The following is a 27,911-nucleotide window of genomic DNA, read 5'->3' as shown; positions in this document are numbered from 1 at the left end:
ATTTCTGGGTTGCGGGGTCACAGGAGACCTCCAGAAGGTCCTGGTGATGCCATCTCATCATGTGCTAGATCCCAGGTAGCTGGGTACATATGAATTAATGACTTAAAATCCTGTCTCAAATGTTTATCTTCCTCCAAGTGGGGGAAGCCTTTTATCTGTGTATAAGTGCAAATATTCCGTGAAGAAGTGAGGTCTGGTATATTTTGGATAAAGAATGCCACAGCCTAGCCCCTAATCAATCACGTAGAACCTTCAGAAGGGAACACGCGTGAAAGGCAGAGCTGATAGATGCCCTTCAGTCTACTTTGGGGGCTCTGAGAACACACGAATTACCGTGAACCAGCGAAAGCATTCAAAAGTAGCCCTCTCCAATGATGAGCCAAGCCAGTTACCTTACAGCTTGCATATTTATTGAACAAATACTACTAAAATAGCTAAAATACACTGGGTACTTATTGTGAGTGCATCAGTAAAGATCACATTGTTACAAAAGCCTGCATTTTCAGCAGTGCACAACTGCAACTCTACATAAATGCCACAGATGCAGAATACTGTTTTCTTGCTCTATTTACACAGCTGATACACCTACTCTAACAAAGGAGGGAGCAGGAAAATGCACAAGAAACTCAGGCCAATGGGGGAGCAAGAAGAGAACGAAGAAGTGCAGTGCATGCATCATCGGTGTTAACAGTCAGAAGCGGAACAGTGCAGAACACAGCCTGCCCTGTCAAAGGAAGAGCTAAAAGACAGTTATATAAAAATTAAGGTGGGCTTTCAGACTGGCTAACACAACAACAATCCGTGAGTAGATGGTATTATCTGGTTTTATTTTTGTTTATCCACTTCATTGGGAGCAAGGACAAAAATGTAAAATCTACACCTTGCTTATCAAAACTGCCAAAAAAGAGTGCTCTGCCTTTTTTTTAATTTTATAAAGACATTTTTTTTCCAACTTAATTTTTGGGAAAGGTGTAATTTTCAGATTCGACTCAGATGCCAGTTTTTTTGGATTTTTTTTTCTTTTTGAGAGGGCCTTTATTTGAAACGTTTGCCCTTTTCCCCCCCAAATATCCTTTCAAACAAAAAGAACCAAAAGAGACACCTAAAAACGCCTGTCAAAGTATTGCTTTTCTTTCTCTAAGCTAGGCAGGCGAGGCTACCGGAAAGAAGAGATTTGGTAAGTAAATTACAGTTTTGTGATTGCTCCCGCTCCAGGGACTGCACGTCCGTGAGCGCCAGCCGGCGAGACGTGAGTCTCTCACTCTGGTAGCGTTCACTCAGCCTACAACGCTGAAGAAGAAAGCCACACTGAAGACACGAGGAAAACAAGTCAATCCAGTCTAGAGAACAACATTCAGGGAAACAGAGTACCAACACCTTCTTAGAACATGGAAATAAAATATAACTCCATCAGAGCTACCTCGCCAAGGAGCATGTTGAAAGTCCAAAATAGCACCATTCATCAGTGTCTCAGGTCCTGTGGCAGCATCTCGGTCACTTACCACAAGGAAACAATGAGTTTCAAACTACTTCTATACATCAAAAGAGTACATGGATAAAATATAGATATACAGACAATCGATGAACATAAACTACTAGGCTTGTTACATCTAAATGAAAAAAAAAAAAAAATGGGGACTCTCAGCCTCTGCGAGAAGCAGTCGGGAGCTGTGTGAGTGAGAAGGCAGGAGTGACCCGGTGTGTGAGAGCAGAGGGAGTTTGAGTTGTGGAAGACATCGTTGTCGAGAACCAGGCCTGAAGGCCCACCTGTAAGGGTTGTAAACGTGGATTCACAGTGTGAAATTCTGAGCGGTTTCACTTGAGTCAGAATGATTAAAAACTGGTTTGATGATACCTATTTGTCCACTGTAAATTCTCTAAAGCAAGGCTCAGAGTCCCATAGTTTCTTCTTATACTTGATGATTTACACAGAAAAAAATCCCATATATGATACCATGACCTCATCAATACCCATACACCATATGTAATACAAATGGAGGTGTGATGATTAAAAAGGGTGGAGGTAACCGATGCCTGGGGAGTGGAGTTCACTGCTGCCAGGTGGAGTCAGGGAGGCGGCCCCAATCTGCTCATCCTTCTTGCGGTTCACTTCCTTTGGGACAGGAAGTCTTCCCTGAAAAGCAGGTGGACGCGCACACACACACACACACACACACACACACACACAGACAGTTAGTCATGCTTCTGAAACCATTTGAAATCTTTTGCTTCTCCCTCCCGCCTTTTATCCCTGAACTCCAGATGTTTTGCAGACAGAGTTTACATATTAAACACAGTTCACCCGAATGTAAATATTAGGTCTGTGGGGGCATGAAGTAATTAAACACTCGCTGCCTTGGCTTCAGGAGAATCAAGTGCTTCTTTAATGGCTATGCCCAGCCATGTGGGAGGCGGCATTCCCCAGAGTCAGGTTTCTGAGAACAGTTTCTAGTAGGGGACAGGGCCCAACATAAGGCTGGGTAAGAGGTGCTCATAAGAGTGTTAATACATTTTCTTTAATGCATTCAGTGGTGGAGGTGGGTAATTGCCAGTTTTCCAATATATAATAAAAATATTTATTTAAAAGGAGGTCACAGCTTGTACAAAGGTCACTTATGTCTGGTTTATTCTCTGAACAACTGGCCCAGTCCATGTGGGCCTGATAATCAGAACCACAAGTGGGCACCAAAGGTGGGAGTGCTTGCAAGAAAGAGGAGGATAGTGTGACACTCAGGCCAGGAGATAGTGAGATCCACCTCGTTTGGCCTGGGGCTATTCTAAGTCTATCCTCACAAGCCTGGTTGTGAGTGAGGTGTTTGTGTTTCTGTCTAGAATAATCCAACCGCAGTGTGACTGGTGCTCCATCAGGCACCCATGGGGAGAAGCTCTCCATCATAACCAAAGAGCAAGAGGACAGGACGAGTAGCCCATTTGCTCAAGGGATGATAAGTCTTAACTTTTAACTTTACCACAAACACCCTGTATATCCCAATCAGATATGAAAATAGTGATTTGACAATAGTCTGTCTTTCAGCCAAACCATTAATTGCTGGAGTTTTCTCAGACACATTATCCAATATGGTTTTAAAAGATTTTTTTTTCCTTTTTGCTCAGATCACATGTTTCAATAGGACATGTACAATAAGCTGTTTTGACTGGTTGAATACTTGGGTTAAAATAATAATCTTGCTTTGAGATCTGTAAATTACTGTATTTGAATTTCTTCTTAAGAATTCAACTTTCAAACAACTTGAAACAATGTTTTCAGCAGCCCCAGGATGAACTAAATATAACAGATAATTCAGCTTTAATAAGTCTTATTTCCTGTATATATATTTTTTAATGTTAAACACCTGGTATGCCTAAATTTTGTGTTTAAAAATCTCAGACTTTGAGAGCATACATTTTCAGGATGTACAAAAAGTCCACTCTGTGTACTTTCATGTTTCAGTCTCAGATTGTGATTTAGAAGTTGTTTTGGTACCACTAAATAGCAATAGGACCAAATCAGAAAACTGAATTAAAATGTACTCACACATACTTAAGGATCTAAATAAATTTCTAGAATCTGCCCATCATATTGGGCAGTGTTATTCAGTTGTGCAAATAATTTTAATCTTGAAATTTTGGCATACAATCCCAAGATTTAAAAAAAATGCACTGTAATGATGGTGCTTTTAAACTCTCTGTCCCTCCTCTCCTCTCAGCCAGTCACCCTGGTTCAAGATATGACAAACTGAGGTTTGGGACAAATGAAGAACTCAGTGGCTGCTAATTATCACAGGCCAGGAAGGAAAATCAAAGCTTCCTAAGTATGATTTCACTCAACTACAACTATACTGGGCCCTTAAAGCTGCTCACTTCAGTTCATACTCTGTTCAGAAGTGAATATATAGTCAGTCTCTGTATAAGTCTCCATCTTACTAACCCATTACCTCCATGGAAAATACACAACAAAAACAAATGAAGATTGGGTGGGATTCTGGGTAATTTGGGGAGCGGTATTTCCAGGGAAAAAAAATGTGAAGGAGATTATTTCAGATTTGAATTTACCATTTTTACTATTTTTTTCTGTTTTGAGACCACCCCCCCTCCCAAAACGTTCATGTCTTCATTTATTATTCATGTTCTGAGTGCCTACTGGGGCTTGAATACTCAGATTTTAAAGCTATAGGGATTAAAACAGAGACAAAAATAGTCCCTGTCCATCCTGCCCTTTATTTTCTGTATGCGAGATGCCCGAGTAACTGGACAATGGCAAGGCAGTGGTGGTAAGCCATGCGGGCTGGCGTGCTACTAAAGCGCCCTGAGGGGCCACAACCCGACAAGCCAGAGAAAGTTCTGCACATCCTCCCTTTGGAGGCCGGAATTTACTAGATTTCAGTCTTTACTTCCTATCCCTCATTTTTTGAAAAAAGAATAAAGTCTGCCCCTCACTGAAAGAACTGTAGGCTTCTATAGCAAGGGGAGGAGGTTTTTGAAGAGAGGACACAATGTAGTCTTATTTCTCCAGAAGTTGGGCCTTGTAAGAATTCAGGCAAAAATAATCCTATCTTCCTCCATCATCCAGCACCTAATGGCTCCCAGAGGACTGAGGATCTTGAGCATTCTAGAAGGCTGGAGGAGCAGGAACAGATGTGTCCAGTGGTTCCCACAGACCGGTTCTCCTGGATGCTTCTGTAATTAATCTACCTCAGGCTGGATGGCCCTCTCTCCTGAGAACTGTTCGTGTATGAATCCCTCAGCTTCTCAATAATGTGCCTCGGACAACGTAAGTCAAGATTATTTTTCTTGATTATGCAAAGATACGCTTTTCCATAAGGAAACTGCTGGGAAGGACAAATGTATTCTGCTTAGAGGATTATTCACATATGGAGAGAGGAAAGAACTTAACAGAAGACCTGAATCTCAGGATCCACTGTGCCATCCCTGTGGAGCATGCCTCAGTGGAGGCAAGGCCTAGGTCCTGGGTTGGCCTTCTAAGAAAAAGGGAGGCACTGTTGACCTCACTGAAGAACCTGCCTATCTTGCCACTCTGGTTGATGTCACCAGTGTCAAAGAGAGGACTTCTGGGTGGCCGAATGGGGCAGAAATAATGAGAACACTATACTCTCCCTTACTTCTTCCATTATCATGTCTTACCCTCAGCTGCTCAGATGAATTATGCCCCGAGCTTCCCAGTGAAGAGTGTCTAGAGTTACGCTATTGCTGCTGGTGGGGTGATGGTGTGGAGGTGTGGTGGTGAGGTGAGGTGGGGGGTGGGTAGTGAAGGGGCAGGGGGTGTGTCCTAGGGCGGCAGTTGGGTGCTGGTATGGTAGGGTAGTGGTGGGGTGGAGGAGGATTGGGGTGGGGTGGTGGGGTGGTGGTGGATTGGTACTGGGGTGATGGGGGTGTGCGTGTGTTTTAAGTAAAGCTCCAGTACACTAGCTCACTTCCACCCCACCTCTACAAGACAGCACATGGCAGGGCCAGAATCCTTTTGTTCACCTACTTTCCTGACACTGGTTTCAACCTGGACCTTCAGAAATTCTCTGGAAGATTAAAAGTGATTTGGAATTGTTTTCTCTTAGTGCAAACTGCCAGTTGACACAATCTCTTCAAATTCTGCCTGTCAGTAAAAGATAGGGAACTGCTGAAACCATTTAGTGTAAGTAAGAGTTTCTCAAACATTAAAATGTCAATAAGAGCTGGGAAAGCCTCACCATGTGTCAATTACACTTATGAAACTTCTGAATGGATATTTTATTTTCAGTGCACTTTATTTTTCTTTCTTAATTGCAAAATCAACAGGTCACTGGTAAAAAGTACAGTCCTCTCTCCTTAAGGTCAAATTGGTATTTACCTTAACAGGCAAGTCCAAAGGTATCTACCCTAAAAACTGGTAAGTGTTGGCGTTGTTGGAAATGGTGTTAAATCCAAAATGTAAATTTGACAAATTTTTTTAATGCAGAGAATTATCACACCTAAGATGTCAGAACAAAGAAAGCATGTTTGTAGAAAATACTTTTAGGCCTAAAAATTGGAAGAAATAAAAATAATAGTTTATGTTGTTTCTTGGGTAATTTGATCATTCAGGCACGATTACCAGACAAAAGTGTCATTTACTTTAATCATCATTCTTGAGTTTACCTACCCAAGAATGGAACAAAGTAAAAACCTGTAAAATGTACATTTGATAGATTCTCAATGAAAATCTGCTTTGGACTTGTCAAGAAAGGAAGATAATGTGACCTTTAAGAGTCACAGCACTTTAGGATATATGTATATATTTCTAGTATATCTTATTTCCAAGGTCATAACAGTACCATGTTAATAGGTTCTTACTGTAGACTAAATGGATATTAAAATAAAAAAGAAATAACTTTTTTTTTAGTTGCCTCTAAATTGAAAAACATTTTTAACAAAATGGTAGCTAAGGATCTTACCTTAGGAAGCCTTCCCTCCATTTCCTTATTTGGAAATGGTTCTTGACTGACCCAGACAGAGAGCTCTGGGTAATAAACCTATAGAGACATAAAAGCACACACATTCAGATTAAAAACAGCATCCACTCTGAAACCACACGGGATCAACTTCATGAGTTCAATCCTCAATGTCACTTCTTTCCTGATTACAATTTAGAGCGCTGGGAAAGCCCTGCACCCCTTTCAGACTGTTAGAGTGCATGCAAACGTATACCGCACCCAGGAGAGTCCTGGCTCCCAGTGTCTCCCAAGTCCAGTAGAGCAAAGATGTCAATCAGTGTTCTCGTCAGCACGCTCAGTGGCAGCCTCCTGACATGACTGGCTGAGCAAACTAGGGCACTGGGGAGGCCTGACTTTCAAAGCAACCTATAGTAAGTATCCTTAAAACTCCATGTTTATGAGATAAATGTGCCACACGCCCATAAAACCGTTAGGGGGTTATCCCAACAATTGATTAAATGGCTCTACATTATGCACAAAGCATAAGGAGGACAGGAACAAGCAGCCTGCATTCTCCCCAGGTCCATGGGGCCGCTGGCAACACTCTGCCCAGTGCCTGAAAGTAGCAAAGTGTCAGAGAGAGGCAGGGAGACGGGCAGCATTGCCATGAATGATTCAGAGAATACCAGCTGATGAATCTGGGGATGGGGGCATGTGGGACAAGGTAGAGAGCCTGAGTGGAATTGAATAATTCTTCTTTAAATATACAAAGGGTTATTAGCATAAGAAGTTTGCTGACCAGCTGTTCTCCATCTCCAGGAAAGACAGGAGTAGGGGGTTAGGAATTAAATTACAGCATGGATTTAGGTCAGCTATAAGGAAGGACTTGGCATAAGAATTGTTAAATTACTGAAGGAATTTAGAGAGGAAAACTGTGAAATCTCCTTTAAGAAATCTAGAAACAGAATCTAACAACCATCTGCCAGAGTTAATTCACATCTGATACAGCCCTGCTTGAAGGGAGGGGAGGAAATTAGATAAGATTCCCTCCAGATCTGATTCACTAAATGCTCTAAATATGCCTCACATTCAATAAATAATATGAAGAATCACATCTCATTAATAGGTTAACAAACAGGCTTAACGTTTTTGTTTTTGGAAGCCGTAGATGTGGTAGCCTAGTCCCTGCGCTAACTGCAATGTCTTCACTGTCCTGGTCAATCCACTTGGTCAGGGGGCCTGAGCTAGGAAATGTGGATGGCTGTGTTGATTCTTTGGGATAGTCTAACAGTAACTATCTTTGCTTTACTCCAGTAACATTATGACACATCCCAGGTTACAAAGCAGTTTTGCATACATTACCCTAATATATCCTGACAATAAACTTAGGTCTTATCATTTCAGAGATAAGAAAACAGAAACTCAGAAAGGTCACCCACTTGTCCAAAGCCACACAGTGAGTATAGGATAGGACTTGAACTCAAAACAGATTTCCAGATTCTCAACTTCCCACTATCCTGATGCCCTCAAATCACCCCAGAATGCAAACTGCCTACCACCTCTCTCAAAATTATACTAGTCCACAGACACCACACACATTTCTCTCTTACATATTTGAGAGCTCATCCTGCAAGAATGGAAGTCCGACTTCAGACTGGGTCTGCTTTCTGGGCCATGTGGTTCCCCCAACCCGAACCTCCTTCAGCTTTCCCCTCCTCTGCCCAGATCCTTCTGGGAGAATTCCACCATCTGCCTTGTTTGGGACAAACAAGTCACCCCTGACATTCCCTTTAACTGGGAATGGGTGAAGAAAACAAAATTGCCATCTAAAATATACAAGCATTTTTTAAGGCTTAAAACAAAGTCACAGCATACCAAATCCTACTTTGTGGTTAATTTTAAGGAGATCCCAATTGGGATCAACTATAGATTCACTTAATATAAATAGATATAAAATTCACCTAATATAAATACATTTCTACATTACTACCTTTACGAGTAGGCTTTAAGTGCAAATTTTAAATATTATACATATTAGCAAGAAATAAAGTTCTATTGTAAACAGAAATGATAAAAATACATGTAAAAACTTAAGCACATGGACGCAATGAAAAGTTACATCAAGTAAACGTATGTCTGTGTTCTCGAGCTTTTCTGTGAGAGTCTATTTTAACAAAATGACACTGCTTTAGCGTTTAGCTTCCAGGTTCAAAGCATCACTACAAAAGCCACCCAAGTCCAATCTGCAGGGGAAAATACTTAGCCTCAGAAATCATTATACTTAGTATTCTTACAATTTGTTTTTCCAAGAACTTTTTTTTTTTTTTTTAAGAAATACAGTCAATGATTTTTTTTGCCAAAGAACTCAGGAACATGGGTATCTGATAGCAAAACCCACAACTAAAGAAATTTCTTCCCCTAACCCAAATTTTTCTTTTGAAACATAATAATTTATCTATAAATTGACCAAGGGCACTTCTAATTAGGCATTTTTTAGTGTTTGAATCATCAAGTAATCATTGTCTACTTTAGGAAAAATAAATGTCATTTTGGCCTTGTGGTAAATTCTTCCAGTCTCCTTCAGAATCAGAACTTGAAGCCAAAAATGGCAGGGATAGAGGCATCTCAGTTACATTCTTAAAACTTGGCTTGGTTGGTCTCTAAGAACTCAAAATATCCCTGGATATAGCATCTAAAGGGGATGTTTAAACTTTTTTTGGTTTTTTTTTGGATTTGGGAAAAGTTGGTAGATTATTGGAAATATATACTACCTCCATTACAGCTTTGTTCTTTCTTTTGCCTGTGGTGTTTTGAAACTCTAAAATGAAGGACTTAAGAGAAAAGATCTGTGACAACCATTACCCTTGCTCTCCAATACCTCAGAATACCTTTGTCCATGCATGCATTCGCCGCACGTTTGGGAGGCACCTGCAGTGTGCTGGACAACGCTAGGTTCTAGGGATTATGAGAAATACAGTCCCTGCCTTCTAGGAGCACAAAAGATCATTTTATAAAAGTGTGTTCTATGGGCTAAATTGTACATTCCCCACATACAAAATTCATGTGTCAGAATCTTAATCCCCAGTTAGAATGTGCATACATTTGGAGATAGGCTCTTTAAAGAGGTAATTAAGTTAAAATGAAGTATTTAGGGAGGCCCTACCCCAGTATGACTGGTGTCTTTATAAGGAGGAAAGGAAGACCCAGACACACACAGAGGAAGCCCACGTGAGGACACGGGCAGAAGAGGACCATCGACAAGCCAAGGAGAGAGCCTCAGAGGAAACCAGCCTGCTGACACCTTGACTTCAGAGTTCCAGACTCCGGAATTGTGGGAAAACAAAGTTCTGTTGTTTAAGCCACCTAATCAGTGGTACTTTGTTGTGACAGCCCTAGCAAGTTAATAGTGTGCTTTAAGTGCAATTAAAGAAAAAAGAAATATACGGGTTATGTCAAATAGAGTAACTGTTGGAACATGTATCAACAGACTAAAAAAACCCAAAGCCAACATTCAGCAAACCATCCAGCAGTGCTGTCAAGAGAGGAAATGGGGGTGGCGGTGGGCAGACCTGGGAGGGCATGTGATGGCTACCAGCTGCAAGCCAAGGAAGACAGTGGCCTGAGGGTCGGGATGTAATGAGCTCCATGTGGGAAAGCGCCCCACGGTCAGGAGGTCTCGCTGCAACTCTCAGCGGCCATCCGAGCTGCGGCACGAATGCGGCCCACAGGCTGCCCTACCCTGTCTTTTACCTGAGTTCGGAATATCAGGAGCTGCCAACGGCCCTAGGGTTGGGGTTTTTGAGTACTGATCATATATGGGTCAGAAAACAGGGAGAAGTTGATCTATCTTCCTAAAGTCCATCTGTTCTTGCTCAGACCCTAAACTTGCTCATTCATTTTGGTACTAGTCAATTGATGCTCCAAAGGTGGACACATGGCTTAAACTTACTCCAATCCATTCCGTTTTCTGGATTCACGTTTGTGTTTTCCATGAAGACCAACTAAATTAACTGTTTCTTCTTTAGACTTCATTGAGTTCTCTATTGGTGGTGGTGACGTGCATCTGAGAAATGTAAGTGTTCCAGACAATACACATGGCACGACCTCAAAACCACTGTTCTATGACACCAGCAAACCGAAGTTTGCTTTAATTTTCACAATAGAAGATTGTGTTCTTTTAACAAGAAGATACGTATTCTTTTAAAACTGTCTTCCATATATAAAATAATTGTTTTGCTCTTGCTCAAGTAAAATCCTCAGAACCCCCTGGAATACTGTTCTTCCAGAAGTTAGAAATCACAGAAACAAGCTATATCCTCAACAATGAAGAAAACATGAGTGTTTGAGAAAATACAGAGGGAAGGAAACTGTTCGTGTTTTAAATTGGAGAAGATGCAAAGGTTTTGCTTGAATTCTGGGAAAGGCTAAGGGTTGATGCTTGTCACTGAATATATTAGTTAATGCATTTTTTTTTTTCCAGTGCTGCATTATCTCACCAACAGCTAAGTTTAAAAACAACAGAACTGACAAAACGAACCACACTGGCTTAAGCACACTAATCATGATAGGTATTTAGATATCCATGAGCAGCTCTTAGGTAAAACCAATTTTCTGCTTTTACTAAATATTTTAAACCTACTACATATTTGAGTAAAATTTTATGGTAAAAATATGCTATTGCTTACTGATTCTTTTCCATGTATGTGATGGTTGGGTATTCAAGTTTCAATGGTCTGTCATCCAAGTTGAGAATGAAATGCTCATGGTTTCCCCTTTTTTAAACCTCTTTCTTCGTTTCTTTCTTGGCTTGTTTTACTCTCTGGATAATGCACTATGAGAAATAACTTCTTTTTTTAAGTCTGTAAGATAATTAGCTTGCCAATAATTATTACTTGGTATCCAAATTAGAAAAATAAAATGTGGGGGAAGTCAGAGGCCACTCCTGGAAGGTCCTAAAACCATGCAAACTAGATTATCACTTAAATTTTTTTTAAAAGTCTCCTAAGCTTTTCATTTAAAAACTTGCAGAATGTTTTCCAATAGTATGGTCCACACACAGAATCAAACGAATTGACATTTCCAGTCACTTTTATGCTGCACGTAAAATTCGAATTGTACCTGTTTATTACCCGTTTCTACCTGTATTTTTCTCTGGACAGCAGAGTAAGTGTCAGCTGGTACCTAAGTTGGCAAACACTCTGGTTTGGGAACTAAATGAAATGAAATGAATTTCAAGAGCTCTTTGAAGGGGCTGTTAAAGGAGAACGATCCCCAAAGGCAGGGCCATGGCTGTCTTCAGAGCCTAAACACATCACATATGTATATGCTGCTTGCTTAATTGGCGAACATACTTTCTTAGAAACCTGCCATGAAGATGCTGCATGGCTTGGTTGTTAACGACCATAATTATAAGATTATTTTCTATCCTTGGTGGAGTTGTGTGTGCTTAAGGAATGCACACACATGGCCCTTTTATGACTTAACAAGGACAGGTACCCACCCCCTGCAATTAGGAAAACAGCAGGGCAGCAGGTGTCCAACCTGCATAATTAATTCTTCGAACAGCAAAGGAGCGTATTTTCATAATCTCTCTGCCAATTAAACAGTGTGTGTGTGTCCGTGTGTGTGTTGGCATGTGTACATGTTCTATTCTGCCTAATTGGCTGGGAGGTCATGAAAGCTGGTACTGTATTACAAGGAGAATTTATATGCATACACATGTACTTCATTTCTGCAAATACCCTTTGAAGTGGTGCTAATAAGAATCTCCCTCTAAATCTACTCTGCTCCCAGGTGTTGCTGGCCATGTGAGAGGGCAGAATGTAAACTGAAACCATAAATGAGTTACAAGGATCATTTTCTCTGAACAGCATTACATCAAAGATTAGATGGTGCCAAAAGATGATGCACTGAGCTCTCTCTCTCGAGACCTAGTCTTAGCAATCTGCCTAACCCTGCGAGTGCTGTTTGGAGTTGGGGCACGCCGCTGAGGAAATGCACTGCAACCAGAAGACAAAAAATAAAATAAAAATACAGAACACTGGGCCATTCGGATAATGTATGTAAGTAACCTCTGCCCATTCTGGAAAGCAGAGTAAGTGTCAGTTGGTGCCTAAGTTGGCAAACATTCTGGTTTGGGAACTAAATGAAACATGCAGCCACCTAAATACATCCATAGGCACGCACGCACGCGGAAGCCGGCTGCGGTAACAGTGGGTAATTACAGAGAACCCATTACCAAGCCCTGACCATCGCACTCAGCTGTAAATGCCCTTTCAGGGCGCTGCTGCATTACAACACCTGCTGACACTCAGCTTTTCCATGGCCTGACAAGTTCTTAACCTGCAGAAATGGGGGTAGGGGAGACAACCGTGGTTCAAGGGGGAAGATGATGGTTGATCTCACAAACTGCTTAAGCCCACTGGCATTCGCTTTGCTTCGGGTGCACAGGTCCACTGTCCACCTTTCATTAACACGCAGCACAACAGGTTACTGCCAACATTACCTGTCAGGCGGGCAAAAGATGTGTAATTCTTTGTGAGTTGGGATGTCTGAAACAAGCTGTGTCGACTTTAATAGTAGAATCCTTTAAATTCACTCTGCTCGTGGTGAAGCCATCTTGAGAGGCCGCTGATGAATATGTGGGAACCTGACAGCTGTGGAATTTTATTTCTAGATTTCAAGGAGGCAGAGAAAGGAAAAGGAAATCTCGCTGGCAACAAAACGAAAGTGTTTACATGTGAAATCAATCGTCAGCACAAAGAGCTTTCCCAGTCACTCTGTTCCACAATATAATATGCTGCTTGTTTGGCTGCTGAGTCTTTAAAAATTTGATTTCTAAGAATAACAGCAAAGTCTTTCAAGAGGAGCAACGAATCAAGTCAGGAGCAAGCCACAAAAGGTTAACATCATTATCCAGCCTTGCTTTTTCACCACTCTCTCAGACTGCTGGGTGATGTGTCAGGGCTTTGCTGGTGCCTGGCTCAAGGCAGGGTGCAGCGGCAGCTGGTGAACACGGTCGGCTGCGAACACGTGCGTGGCACAGACTCCTCCCCCCACCCCAGCCTTGTTTCTTTCCAACAGGAACATGCTCAGCACAAAGCAATCCACCTAAAGACTCCATAAATCCAAAAAAGGGAGTTACTGATCGAGGAATTCTCAGATTTCTGCCAAGGCACCCTCCCCTGGGCTGGAGGTCAGCCTGGTACAGTAATCAGAGCCAAATTGCGGACTGGACTCAAGGAATGAAGTTGAACACTTCAAATCTTGACTTTTAGTGGATGATTTTTCTTTTCGGCGATGAAGACAAAACAAAGTACAAACAGCTGATAACAGACCAAAGTAAACCAGAAGGAAAAGTACAAGAACAAAGCTTGGAAACAAATCTCAGAAGGGATATCTAAGAAGAGATTTTCCAAACAAAGGGAAAAAATAAAGCAGCTTTTTAAAGCTCTGGTTTGAGATTAAGCAGTTTGTGAATGAACAATAAGAAAGTAAAGGCCACAAAACAAGATTATTTGCTCTTTTCAGCAGGAAAAAAGAAATGCTGGCCTTTGTTAACTAGCAACACACACACACACACACACACACACACACACACACACAAAAGGCCCCTCAGGCATTTAAGCACAGCATAAGCTTTTCCTTGCCCCCATGACCTCAACAAATATGTTAATAAAATCTTTTACCTCCCTGGAGTGGAACCAGAGTAAATATTTACTTAACACATTGAGTTTCTAAGTCTGGACCACCTTACTCCCTTATAGAAATTGGTTTTCACTTGTAATTAAGAAATTAGAAACACTACATCTAGCAATGTTTCTTCTACTTTTAAGGTGAAAGAAGAGCAGGGAAGTAGGAAGGGGGGAGGGAAGAAGGAGACTGAGAAAGAAGAAAACTCTATTTGTGCCCCGTACAAGACTGCACTTGTGAATTTCTGAACAAAATCTGTGCCACAAACGAGGGTAATGCTGCCATCTTGCTTTCCAATACCAGACATCGGGAGTTAGCCGTGCTTCTTCCAAGCACATTCCAAGGTTAATAGGAAACATCTAGACTTGCTTTTATTAGCTGGTTTAAATAATTTTAGGTATGCTAGGCTTCACCTTCAAATAACTGTAAGATGTAAGTCTGATTTCTACTCACCAAGAATGCCTTTTTTTTCTTTCCTCTTGTCCTAAAGTATGTGCTACTCATTAAAATCTTAGGAAAATTTTCACCAACAATATAGAAGAAAAAGTCCTCAAATATCCGTTTCTTTTGTTAAAGCCGTCAATCAAAGGGCAGTAAGGGTTTTTTTTTTTTGCTTTTTAATCTAGACATAAGGATTTTGTATTTTTCTTGGGCTGAGTGGAGGATGAGATAGCCAGTTGCTTTTGAGGAGTTTGTGGACATATCAAAGCATTCCTCTGGCTGACATGTTCAAGATGAGCTTTCCAGAAAGTGTGCATTTTGTCGCACAGTGCTCATTCCCAAAGAAATTGGTCACTCTCTCCATCCGTGTGCCCTCTCCTGCTGGCAGCTGCAAACCCCCCAGCACTGAGCAAAAGTCATTTCACCGCTCCACCGTGTCCCACCCTGCCTTGGTCGTTTAAAGACTGCTATCTCTTCAACAACAAAGAGCATCATAACAGATCACCAGATTTGGAGGGAAAGTCATTTCTATTGCGAGAGGATGTAATTAAAATTGGTTTAAATCAGATGCTAGCTGATTATCTTATAAGAAGTTTGGCTGTAAAAAAAAAAAAAAAAAAAAAAATACAAATATAGCCGGATCTGTACCCACAAGCTGTAAGTGCTCAGGTCACACAGAGGCCGCTGAGAGGCTTCCGTATGAAAACTGGCAAAAAACTAAAAGGAACAGAGTAAGATTAGGATGAATGTGCCAGTTAGCTCTGTTTGAGGGCAGAGAGGGTTTGCTCTCAGCAGCCATGTGTCGCTACAGTCCTTGTGGGAAGCCTGCTGTTAGAGCAGCAACTCTGGCTTGGTTATGTTAATATTTTGGATCTGATTAAACCCAAGCTACACTGGTCATCACAGTTTTGTCTTTTTTTCCATTTTCCCTGGAAGGAAATATTTAGAACAAAACAAGTATCTAGTAATCACTGCAGCTAATTACAAAGGGCATTTGCTGAGAAACCAAATTGTTTGAATATGACCCCCAAATGAACTCTCAAACAGCTTCTCAGATGGCCTAGCAATGCACAAAATCAGAATAGCTTTCCTTCATCAAATATATTTGGAATCATGTTCACTGTAACTTCAACATTCCCATTTAAAAACAAACTGCTTAAAGGAGAATTAAAAGTTTATCAATGATCTTCAAATACACAAACCGTATATAGTTGACTCTTTAACAACATCGGGGTTAGGAGCCCTGAGGCCCCGCACAGTCAAAAACCTGTGTATAACTTATGACTCCCCCCAAACCTAACTATTAATAGCCTAGTGCTGACCGGAAGCCTTACCAGTAACAGAGTCAGTTAACACATATACCATATGTCGTATATATTATATACTGTATTCTCACAATAAAGTAAGCTAGAGAAAAGGAAATGTTACTAAGAAAATCATTAAAAAATACACTGACAGTACTGTATTATATTTATAAAAAAAATCTGCATATAAGTGTACCAGTGCAGTTCAAATCTGTGTTGTTCAAGAGTCAATTCTACTACATAAAAATATAAAGTGATCCTAACTGAGGAAGAAAATAAACACATATTAGCCCAGAGAGACAGTGTATAAACTACCAAGAATGGTAATTTAGAAAGAAAAACAAATTTAACCTGACTCCATTTGGAAACTTTTAATTAATGTAGACATGCAGATAGTTCTAAGACAGGAAAATGGAAAAACAGAGATGGGCTAACAAGCCAATTATTAGTTATTACCATCATGAAGGTACTAAACAATAAACAACAAGGTACATAGCATTTGATCATCAGATTGCATGTGGAGTACTGTATTCAATCACAGTGAAAGGACGTTTCTCTGGCTTTCTCTAAGCAATGTAAGAATAGCTGATCAATTTAGTAAAAATCCACATTAATAATCAGATGAATTGTTTCTATGATGCCAAAGAACAAGTTTAATTGAATTTCTGATTGAATTGATTGTGACAGGGTAGACAGTTAAGCTTCATATAATAAAATTAAACTTTAAAAAGCAGTCCTCATAAAAAAAAAAAGAAAAAGGAAAAATATGCTTAATAAAGATGAAAAGATGTGGAGACTTGGCTCCCAGACCTTGATAACAAGATCAGAACAATTGAAGATTCTATTATCAAGAAGTGAGCAAAACATCCAAGGGCCAGGGGCATTTCATGATGTATAATTAGACCCAAGTCTCCACAGGGCAGCATGAAATGGAGACTCAGTTACAGTCCACAGCATCTAGGCAAACAGGCAAACCCAGGTAATTGAGGATCACAGTTATGCACAGGAGAAGGACTCAAAGAAGATGTGGGCAGAATTTCCGATGCTGGAGTAACTGAATTGGTTGGGCATATAATCTCAATTATCCAGCCAATTAATCAAACAGTATGTACTACATACCTACTTTCTGTGAGGTCTTGAATATTTGGTAGGTAGCTTTCAATCCTATAGAATGAACATCTTATCAAGAGTACATCCCATTAATTCGGGCTGGAAGTGCCAAATTAACAAACACATTTTTTTCAAAAAAGTTTTTTTAGAACGAAGTCACCAAATGCTGGGATGTCTATCCAGGAAAGAAGTGGGCTTATAATTAGGTCATCTTTTCAAACTTGAATTCTTTGAACCATACAACAACTGGAAGTCCCTGGCAGCGCATGTTTCAAAGAGTGGGTCCATTCCCTGCACACTCTTCATCCTTTCAGCCAGTATTCACTGAGTCCCCACAATGCAAGAGGCACTAGGCTAAGTATTCAACCATGTGCTGCCAAACCCACACAACACACTGATACGCTAAGATTCAGCAACTGCCTGGCAAAACAAGAACAGACTTCCAGATTGTGGTCCCAATAAGCCTTCTGGGTAACTTTCACTAGGATCACTTGATGAAGGGCATGAAACAGTACTTCTTGGAAAAGTACTTAATAACAATCCCTTACTTGGGTCATGGTTATTACTATCTTAGTAAGTTTGATCCATCTAACTACTCACTCTAGCTTTTCCTTGACAGTTCTGAATATTGGCTGCCAAAGATGCACTGTCTTCTTCTAATTTCTCCTCTTTCCTGTCCGAGGACAGGCTCTGTATCTGACACTGACTTTGTCCAACAAAAGCGGTCCTCAAAATGCCTGGGCCCACTTTAAACACAACTTTTGTAGATTTCTCTCTGTTCAGCCACCGGACTGCAGTACTTTTCCCTGCTGGAATTGTATCAAACACAATTCAGACAGGAAGGCTGTTACCTGCCCCAGTAATCAAAGGACAGTGGTGTGTGATGGTGATCTGAGTACCGGTTGGAGTGGAGAAGGGAGAGGAGCTAGAGCCGGACGACCACACCAAACTTCTGTGCACATTATGAATCTCCCCCTTGTTCTAATCACTTATTGGCTCATATTATTACTGGCAACCACTACTCAGCTATTCTCCCTTTCTTTCCAATCAGTGGCTCTGGTTCCCGATTTCAGCTTCAACGGGGCAAAGAGACCTGCCTTTCACTGGCCACATTCTCTTGTGGACCTTCTCTTTCCTTTTTCAGACACGAGTCACATTTTATTTTAGTCTGTGAAAGTAAGGATGAATGTTGAACAAGCACGGTCTAAATTTGAGGGTTTAAGAACATCTCCAGCTAGATAATCCTAACACTTTTTAGGGCACAACGCTTAGAATGGAAACCACTCTCAGGTAGTAACAGGCAATGATTTTATTTATGAAGATTTCGTCACCTTGGGACACCAGAGCTGGTGACGCTCTGCGGTCACGACTGCCTCAGTCAGGTTGCTGACACACCAAGTGCGGAACCGCTGGGAAAGCAGCAGCCCCGACCCCGCACGGAACGGCGCCGCACGGCCTGTGTTTTGGAGGACATGTGTGACTCTACCCCAGAATGAGATTTCTCCTTTAGCAGACCATTCCAAGTGAACTTTTTGGACTCTCTTAGGACCTCTTCTGTTGAAAGATGTGTACGAGAAGGGAGCTGTTTCTATAGTAGGCTTACATTTCATTTCGCTATCCCCCTACCTCCCCGGACTCTGAGTCTTCCTTAATGATCAGGGAAGGGGGGCTTTTCAGTAGTCAATTCAGAATCTGTCCATGCTCATCTCATTTCCTGGGCCATAAGTTTTATAACCTGAGCTGTCACAGTTCTGCAAAGTATTGGGCTGTTACTAGCTATAAATCTCAAGGTGAGTCACCTGCTTCTGCCCAGAAATAACCGATCTCCATGTATCCATGACTACTGACTCATTCATTTATTCCACAGACATTTACTGATCACTAAGGATGTGCCAGTTCCTGGATAGGTACTGAAGCAGCGATCAGACTGGTTCAGAGACGTCGTGGGATCTGTTCCAAGGTCCCATTAGAACATGTCAATGAATGTTAGGACTTCCTTCCACTTTGTGGAAAGAGAATGCCAATCAACTTCACTAGTTGTTCTAGAGTTCCCTCTCAGTGATGAAACTTTTCCACATCTGAATTCACCATCCTGACTGTAGAGGAAAAGAAAAAACAAAACAAAACCAAGGCATCACAGTCTCAGCTGCTACCAAAAAGAGGGATGATGCTCTTTTACTAAGGGTCAGTGTTCTTGTTTCGAGTTTACAGTGTTGGGAGGGTAGAAAAACAGACTGGCAGAAATAAGCCAGCCAATGAGTAGAATGTTGTGTGATGCTTGTATGGAGGAGCATGAGATTATTCCTCCTGGATGTGCAGGGCTGAGTTTTGTAGAGGAGCTGTCATCTAAACTCAGAAAGAATGGCTTTTGTCAGAAGGAGCATTCTTTCTAGGACTGAGTAAGCAAAGACACAGGAGGGACTCCTGGGGTATGTTTAGAGTAACAAGTGGCTGGTCCCTCTAGGAAAATATATTCCAGCATTGTTAGAAATAAAAGATTCGTTTACATAGTTCTTGGCACGGCTGCCCAGCCACAGAAATTAAACTTAGGAAGGTCTAAACACAGAAATTACAGAATAAATTACTTAGAAGTATGAGGTGAGAGTAAGCATAAAGAATTCAAGGAACCATGCTTACCTATGTTGCTTTTACCAAGAGAATCGGGTAAGTCCAGCCGCATCTGACGGGACTAAAAGAGCTAGTGAAATCATTTCACATTGAAAATCTCGAAGCTGGGGCACCTGGGTGGCTCAGTCAGTTGGGCATCTGCCTTCGGCTCAGATCATGATCCCAGGGTCCTGTGATCAAGTCCCACATTGGGTTCCCTGCTCAGCAGGGGAGCCTGCTTCTCCCTCTCCCTCTGCCTGCCGCTTCCCCTGCTTGTGCTCTCTCTCTGTCAAATAAGTTTTAAAATCTTAAAAAAAAAAAAAAAAAAAAAAAAGACAAAAAGAAAATCTTGAAGCTGAGGTATTCTAAGCTAGGAGTCTGTGCTATATCCAGAAGAAATTCCAGAAAAATCCGTCTCAGTCTTGTCTTTCCCCAACTTTTGTGTATCATGTGATGAGATTCCCTTCAAATGGTCACTAGATTATTGACTAACTTAGTAACAGCCTACAGGCCTCAAATTATAAACAATCTTATGATGATGATGTCAGTGTTGGCTTGAATTTTGAGTAAGTGTGTCTGGCGAATCAGGAAGAAGTGGAAAGAGAGAACCAACTGGGTCCCTGTGCTTGCAGCTGATGAACACATGGCTACCCCCAGCTCGCCTCACAGAAGGGAAGCGTGGTGCCTCCTTCCAGCCAACTGGCACGGCAGCAACGCCCTCTCTGGCCACGCGGGCAATGACGCAGCTGCTGGAATTTGCCAGGGGACGTGCTGCCACCTTCTCGAGAGAACGTGGCCCCTGCTCCCTTCTTCCTTCCCAATTCCGTGTACCTAGGGCCCTGCCTCCTCTCCACCACTCCACCCCAGCCCAAGGACAACGAGGGGCAGCAACACAGTAAGCTCACATCTAACCAGAAGTACATGTAAGTCTGTGATGTTTTCTGTTGGGCAGTCAGAAGACGAAGAACCTGACAGGTTGGGACCCGAGTGCTAGCCTTGGGTCATCTCTAAGATGCCAACTTGGTGGCTTCCTCTGGCTTAGCACATCAAGTCCTGACTGCTAGGTCTAGTTTGTGAGGTCTGTTCTTGACAGCACAGGGGCCCTAAATAGGAAGGACAGTCCCTACTGTATAAAATGCATTATGCTTACTTACTCTTGCAAGCATACCTTTCTAATGTATTCCCTTTATCTAGAATTCACTTCTCTCTCATCGAAATCTATCCAAATATTTTTAATTCTTCACTCACTTAATAATTATTAAGGACTAGTATGAAGCCCTAGGGATAAGAAGTTTAAGAAGGCGTGGTACCTGCTCTCAAGGAGCAAACAGTCCGCTTCCAGGTTTCAAATGTAATGCCAACTCCAGTCACTTTTATTATTAAACTCTACACTGAGGACTTTGAAATCATATTCAGGCTGAATAACAATAATGAGTATCAAGCTTGATTAGCAATGTCTGCCACAGGTGCAGCAGGACGTGGTGGTGGCATGCGTACTCGCCATCTCTGGGTCTAGCTTAACTTCTACCTCCTTAAAAAAAATTTTACCCTATCATCCCCATTCCCCAGGGTTCAGTAATAGCATTCTTCTGCATCTTACAATTCAGAACTAGATTATGCCGCATGACATTAAATTTGTCGCACACGTTAGTCTTCCTTCCACAACTAAAATGTAAGTTGACTGAGGGCAGAGGCCAAGTGTGCGTCTTCGGTAATGCAAAAGAACTAAGCACAAATAAAATGCTCAAAAAATACTTGTTCAGTTGGCATGGGAATAGAGGCACAATCCTACCATCAACTCTTCTCATTCTCTTCAGTACTTGCAGGCAGGGCACCTTTGTGTCCTCAGGGTCATCTTCATAACATCACAGAATCAGATTATACTAGAAGTTAAGTGAGGGCTTTAAAGATCCAGTACCGGGGTCAGAGCTCCTCCTGGATCCCGGAGGGGATTCTTATGGCTACAGGAAATGTTACTGTGAGCTTTGAGCACGACAGCTGGATCAAACCTAGCGTGTCACCAGGTTGATGGGAGTGTGGCTCTAGAACCAGTCAGTGTGAGCAACTGCAGGCCACACTCTTTTGGCAAGTGGCTTTACAGCCTAACCACAACTTCTGTCTCTTGTTAATAAATAATGGAAAATAATTTACTATGAAAACTAAAATTACATTCACTTCAACTTCCTAGCTCCTAGAAGAAGGTAAGGATACAAATTACTTCCAGATCACCAAAACTAAACATGATCCAGTCATTAAGGATGAATTTTTAAAAGTCCAACCCAATATTTATTGAGCTTCTAACATGTATTTAAAACTCTATTAAGCACTGCATATGAAGTTAACCCTCTGGGAGCCTATGATTTTTTGGTCAATGGAAGAAATGAATCTGATCCAACCAACAAATAATGCAGGAGAGTATAATCTAGTGTTACACCCAGGTTAATACCATGTCATTGCTACTAATAACTGAGTTGATATTTAGAATTTAGTTGAGAGCCATGTTAATGCTTAAATCCCAAACCATCAGAGCTGCTAATACTTGTCATGCACTAGCAGATCAATTTCAGGGTCACTGCTATTTTTTAAACCACTGAGACAGAAATCCTTGAAGCTGTCCCTACCTGCAAAATAGGTCTAGAAATACCATTTCGGATAAATTTAGACCCAATAAATGGTATTTTTAGCAACCATAATTTCTACAGATGTGGGCTAAGATTTATGGTTAATCTGTTTTCCAGTTCAAAGCAAAGGAGTTTAAAATTGGAATGTTTTAATATGTCTTGATCAACCAAGATGACATAGTCCAAAGTACATTCAGTACATTTTCCTCTGATATATTCAAATTGGATTTGCTGATAAGATTTCCTTATCCCTAGTCTTTTCCTGTATAACAAAGGAATTACACAGATCATTCAGGCAAGTCCTTCCCACTCCTCTATCACTCCAGCAACATTTTGAATAACCAAGATGAATCAGGAAATCAAGTTTTTTGTTTTGTTTTAAGCACAATTATTCCAATAACTATGTCAATGCTCCATTTCACTCTGGCTGTGAGGATAAGACCTTAATAGACTTTTCAGCCAGGAATACCACTATGAAAAAATATGTGCCAGACCAAGGAAGCCAGTATCTCTCCCCAAGGCTCTCCAGTCAGTCCAAAGTGGATGAATGCTTAATGTATAACACTCATCACCTAGAGGCTCCTCATCTAATTTAGTGTTCATATTTTATTTTATTTTTTTGAAGTATTCACATTTCAGAAGTGTATTTTTCTACTTTAGAAGTATTCATTTTAAGATTTAAAATAAAGTGGATTCTTTAATGATGATCTCCTTTACATACAATTTTTTTAAGAATTCTATCAGGTTAAAATAGAGTGACATTCTGAGTAACGGTTTATTCCAAGATTTCTGCTCAAATGCCTTCTCCTGTCTGAATTATCTATATAATCAAGAGGAAGCTAGACTGGGGTTAAAGCTGGATAGAAAATCCCTACTGTCCTAATTCCCCAAACAATCCCCAATCTCCCCCTCATATTGTGCTGGAAGGTCCTGTGTAAGATAGCACCATATAAAATTACCCTCCTAGCTACTCTTCAGCATCTCCCCAATCAACTGAGCAACCTGTAAATTTACATTCCAAAGCCCAATGGCACAGCTACCCATAGGACCTCATCCCTCCAATCTTTGTCTTTCTCTTTAAATAAGAAAACCTTATGTTAATGGAGAGATTATTCAAAGAGTCTCCTTGTAAGCCCATGAATGCCACTTCACAGACTGTACAAAAAGCAGAACTCTATGAACGGTACAATAGAGTCAACTCATCTTTTTGAAAAGCTCAGCATCAGCCTTTGAGAGAACTTAAATTGTTCCAACTCCTAGATCTCTATTAAAACATAATGAGTCCATGTGTATGCCACTGTGAGTCCATGCACACACATACGCAAAGGCAGGTTTACTGCACAGAGGGTAGTCATGTTGAAAATCAGGACTTAACCTTGACATTGGATTAAACAGTTCATTTTTTCAAACTATTCAATAAGATCATCTGCTCATTCTGAAGTATTTTCTTCTCATTGACATATCTGAAGTGCCTTTAAAATAAAACACGTAAACACCAAAAACTCACATAAAATGTATCTTAGAAATTCAAATTTAGCAAAAAGCCAAATCTAAATTAAAGACATATGGACGATCTCTGCAGACTCACAATATCTTGTTAATTGCAAAAATAAATAAATAAATAATGGGCAACTGGAAAAATGCACATTTACTACATAACCTAAAAAGTTTGGGAATGAATTATTGAAAAGAACACTCTGGTCAACTAAGACTTAGCAAACTATACTCAAAATTACACCTTTTAACAGTACTGAGTTGTACAACACAATACATTGTAATCCATAAAAATTGTGCCATCCCCCACCCCCTGGAATTGTGCTCAGAGAGTCCCCTACACAGAATACAATGTGATTAGTGCCTGGGAGAATTAACCAAGTGGTTGTATTTTTTTTTGATAATGCAAAGGCACTCTAGGATTCTTGAGTTTCTTCAAATTACTGTTGTGAAACGTAATCATTTTGGGGTATGTAAAATGTCTAGATACTGAATCGCTCTGTTTTGAATTCTGAGGTCTACCAGTAATTTCTTACCGTGGAGTGAGATTATAAATTTGTATTTGGCATAAGCCCTTAACTAAACCAGCTAAATACACTGAAATTAGATCCTCTTTAGTGTTTTAAATTATATAAATGGAAATACACATTTAACAGAAAAGGCATGTTCATATATTTTCCAGAGGTGGCCAGGTGTTAAATCTACTGCTTCCCTAGCCCAAGTTTCTATTGTATGTTGGCTAAGTCTTTAAGTCAGCCAGTTACAGAGATCAGCAAAGTAATTCCAGTTTTAATCAAGGAAGGAAAATAACTTCATTTTGCCAAAAAGGAGAAAAGGAGGTGCCACTAATAACAGTTTTTTAAAGAATAAAATGGAAACTTCTTTTTCACATTAATATATGCAAAGACTTCTAAGAGCTCAGGCCTCCCGGAATAAGCGAATTGCTAGAAAGTTACTTGGAATCACCCACAGACAATAACTGTCGGTGGTTTCATTTCAGGCAATGGGCTTGTGCCAAAAGGGACTGACATCTTGATGAAAGGATCACCAAAAAGTTGTGAGAATTTTTCCATGAGTAAAAATCCTTCCAAGAGCAACAAACTGTGATTTCTCATTCTGCCACCATACATAAAGGACAACTGTAAGAAATTAACAACATGTAATAATAATTCAGATTTGCTCTTCTGCATTCAAATCGTTCCAACTTTCATTCTCGGCTTTGGCACACATGCTGGCCTTTCACGAAGCTCATTCCACTCACTAATACAGAAACATGATATTTACTCTCGGAGCCTGACCTATAGGGCCGGTTCTGGCAGGGTTAGCGGTCAAATTTATGTTTAACCAAACTGGTCACCTGACATATTACAACATACATGAACCTTCATGGTCTACCTACGGTGACACAGAGGGTAAGATTCTAGATAAAGAGCTACAAGATAAGCTGATGGGGCGAGTCTCAGTAAAAAGAAAAATAAACAAAAATACTTTGCAGCAGTTCATTTTATTACCATCCTAGCACTCTATGACAATGACTGATTAGGAATTTAATACGAAGTTAGGAACCGTTTGCACAAAACCCACTGACCAGTTTAATTTTCTGTTCATCCCTTTTGCCCTTCCACCTTAAGTTCCTTAATTTGGCCACTATGCTCTAAGTCCGAGCAAGAGCTATTTTACTTGAGGCTTTGACACCCACCTGTTGAACTGACAGGTGAGGCATACACAAAAAATAAAGAGCTTACTTGCTAATAGGATTCAGACTGAACTCATTTAATTGCTCTGATTCATTCTTCTCTTTGGGAAGCTTATACTTGGGTTGTTCTCAAAGAAAACATCAAGTATATCAGATTCAATTTTGATTCATTAAATTCCACCCTCGTTTAAAAAAAAAAACCCTAAAACTAAATTTGGAAATCACACATTCTAAGTGGCAAAGAGGTGTTTTAGAGAGTATAAACATCTGCAGTGGGACATGCTGTACTTAACTGAAAAGTTGCAGGACATTTCTATTATTTTTTGCAGTCCAACCTTATTTCCAAGGAGGACATTTTTCATAGGAGGTCAGTATACTTAATCAGCTGCTTCTAATGCATACTTCATCTCTTTTGCTCTTTAATCAGTCATCAAACATGAAACTGCCCTCTCTGCGGATCATAATACTTATCTGAAATAGTCACACTTTCCTTTAGAGGTAGCATGCTTGACTTCTAAAACTGAGCAGATGCCTCTCAGAAGTGAAGTCATAAATCTGCAGAAAGTATCAATGCTAATACCATTTGAGATACAAGAGACAGAGTATATTAATATCAAAGTCTGTGCTCTTCATATGGGTCGCTCTGAAGGAGAGCAGAGACTACGGCTGTTTGGTTAGCGGGATCCAGACTCCTACTCCGTGGGTAAGTTCTGGCTACCTCTGAACTAGGACCCACTGCGTTGTCTGACACCTACGCTGCCCCCTCTTCCGTGCATGTCACGACACATCACTCTTCTTAAAGAACAGAACAGTTTCCGTTGTTCAAGTTAAATAAATCTTCGCTTCTGAAAGAGGAATTTCAGTTTTCTATTCAAAATGATTGCAAATCAAAAGCTCTAATTCACCACATCCAGTTCATATAAATTGCTGCACGGCAAAGCTCCCACATGCCGGAAAAGCGAGACCCTTTTAAAGGTCAAATGGGGTAGGAACAATAAGGGGTGGAGGAAGGAGGAAGGCGGGTGTTTGATATTTACATGAAATAAAGACTGACAAGAATCTACTGAGAGTCTCCTCTGATGACCCATTCTTACCATTTTGAGAATCGTTAACAGTCTTGGCCTTGCACCCTCCCTCTCTTCAGTCCAGGGAGACCAACCTGCAAAATATGTTTAAATACAGTAGACAAATCGCCTCACCACAGGTCAGCAAATGAAAAATGCTGTTTAGAGGTTACAGACAAATAACCATTTTCTGTGGCTAAGATAAGTCACATGCAAATATATTGTAACCACTGGGGCCTCGGAGAGAGCTTTCCAAGGGTCTGTAGGCTTAAATTGGGGACAAAGGAATCCCTGGTTCCCGGCTTTGCAGGGTCCTGGGCTATTCTTAGTGTTTGGTTCATCTTTAAATTGAAGGAGTTCAAAAGGTTTAGCAACTTAAAAGTAGAACCGAGCGATAAAAATAGATTGTTTTCTGGCTGCTCTTTGTTCCCAGACATACTACTGGCAGTATATTTGCAATCAAGACAGCAGAATAGGAATCAGCCTTCCACCGTGTAGTGTAATGCCTCAGAGTGGATATTTTTGGAAATGGCACTGCATTACATAACCTTCCGTGTTTAAAAAAAAAAAAAACTACACTGGGGGGAAAAAAGTCAGGAATATACACCATTATGCCCGTCTCTCTATACCAAACAAACACTAATGTATATGCTGCGGTGATTTTCCTCTCAGCCTTTATGTCAGAACACGGTTCTTTTGTTAACATAAGTTATGACAAAAATTAAGATGAATGGAGAAACTAAAAGTTCTCCAAGAGGGTATCATAAGCTCTTAGAGTTTTCCTATAATGTTATTATAGATACACATAAATGCAAATCAGATTATTATCATCATGGAGCAGAAAGAAGTCATTTATTTTTAAGCCCTCCCTCCCCCAAAGTTCAACTGCTTTATAAGAAAATGCAGAAAAAGTGTTGCAAGATCGAATGCCTGAGAAGACCCTTGGCGGCGGCAGCAGCGCGGAGAGAGTAATGAAGTGTACGGATGGAGGGACACAAATTCATTTAATAAAGGGGGTGGGGGTGCATGCACCAAAGTGCATCTAATGCAAAGAAACAAAACAGTTCCTAACAATGCTTTATAAGCAAGAAGAACAAAAATTAAGCACACCAACAAGCAAAAAAACCCCACCCCTTCCCAAAAGAATTCTCCCTCTTAACTTGTGCATTAAAAAAAAAAAAAAAAAAAGCCCAAGTTAAATTCCAGCCTTAATGCAGCAGGACCAAAATACCAGAATTTCTTCAAGATACACGCTTCAGCTCTTTCAAATTTAGAGGGAAGAAGCATGAACTCTGCAGGGTTGAAGGGTCCAGCTAAGAGCAATGGCAAGAAATCGACACAAAAGAGAAAGCAGCGCTCCCGGCCGGGGATGGGAATAGCATATACTTACAGACAAAAGCCCCGCTCCCTGTTCACTCTCTCCTCTCTACACCTGAAACACAAATGTGGATGAAAAAGGGCATCATGCTAGAAAGACA

General features: G+C 40.7%; 1 protein-coding gene across 1 annotated transcript; it reads right to left on the bottom strand.

Annotated features, from left to right (window-relative positions):
* Positions 1-393: 393 nt before the first annotated feature.
* NREP (neuronal regeneration related protein) lies at positions 394-27,911 on the bottom strand. The gene is made up of 4 exons (XM_032403865.1): positions 27,824-27,911; positions 26,464-26,528; positions 6,426-6,503; positions 394-2,134 (listed from the first exon to the last, which is right to left on the bottom strand). Exons 2-4 carry the CDS (start codon positions 26,464-26,466, stop codon positions 2,009-2,011), a joined length of 207 nt encoding a protein of 68 aa, XP_032259756.1. The 5' UTR covers positions 26,467-26,528; positions 27,824-27,911; the 3' UTR covers positions 394-2,008.

The sequence above is a fragment of the Phoca vitulina genome, unplaced genomic scaffold, assembly GCF_004348235.1.
Source record: "Phoca vitulina isolate PV1807 unplaced genomic scaffold, GSC_HSeal_1.0 scaffold6, whole genome shotgun sequence".
NCBI lineage: Eukaryota > Metazoa > Chordata > Mammalia > Carnivora > Phocidae > Phoca > Phoca vitulina.
The sequence above is the reverse complement of the archived record's forward strand: the minus strand, read 5'-3'. Positions and strand labels throughout refer to the sequence as shown.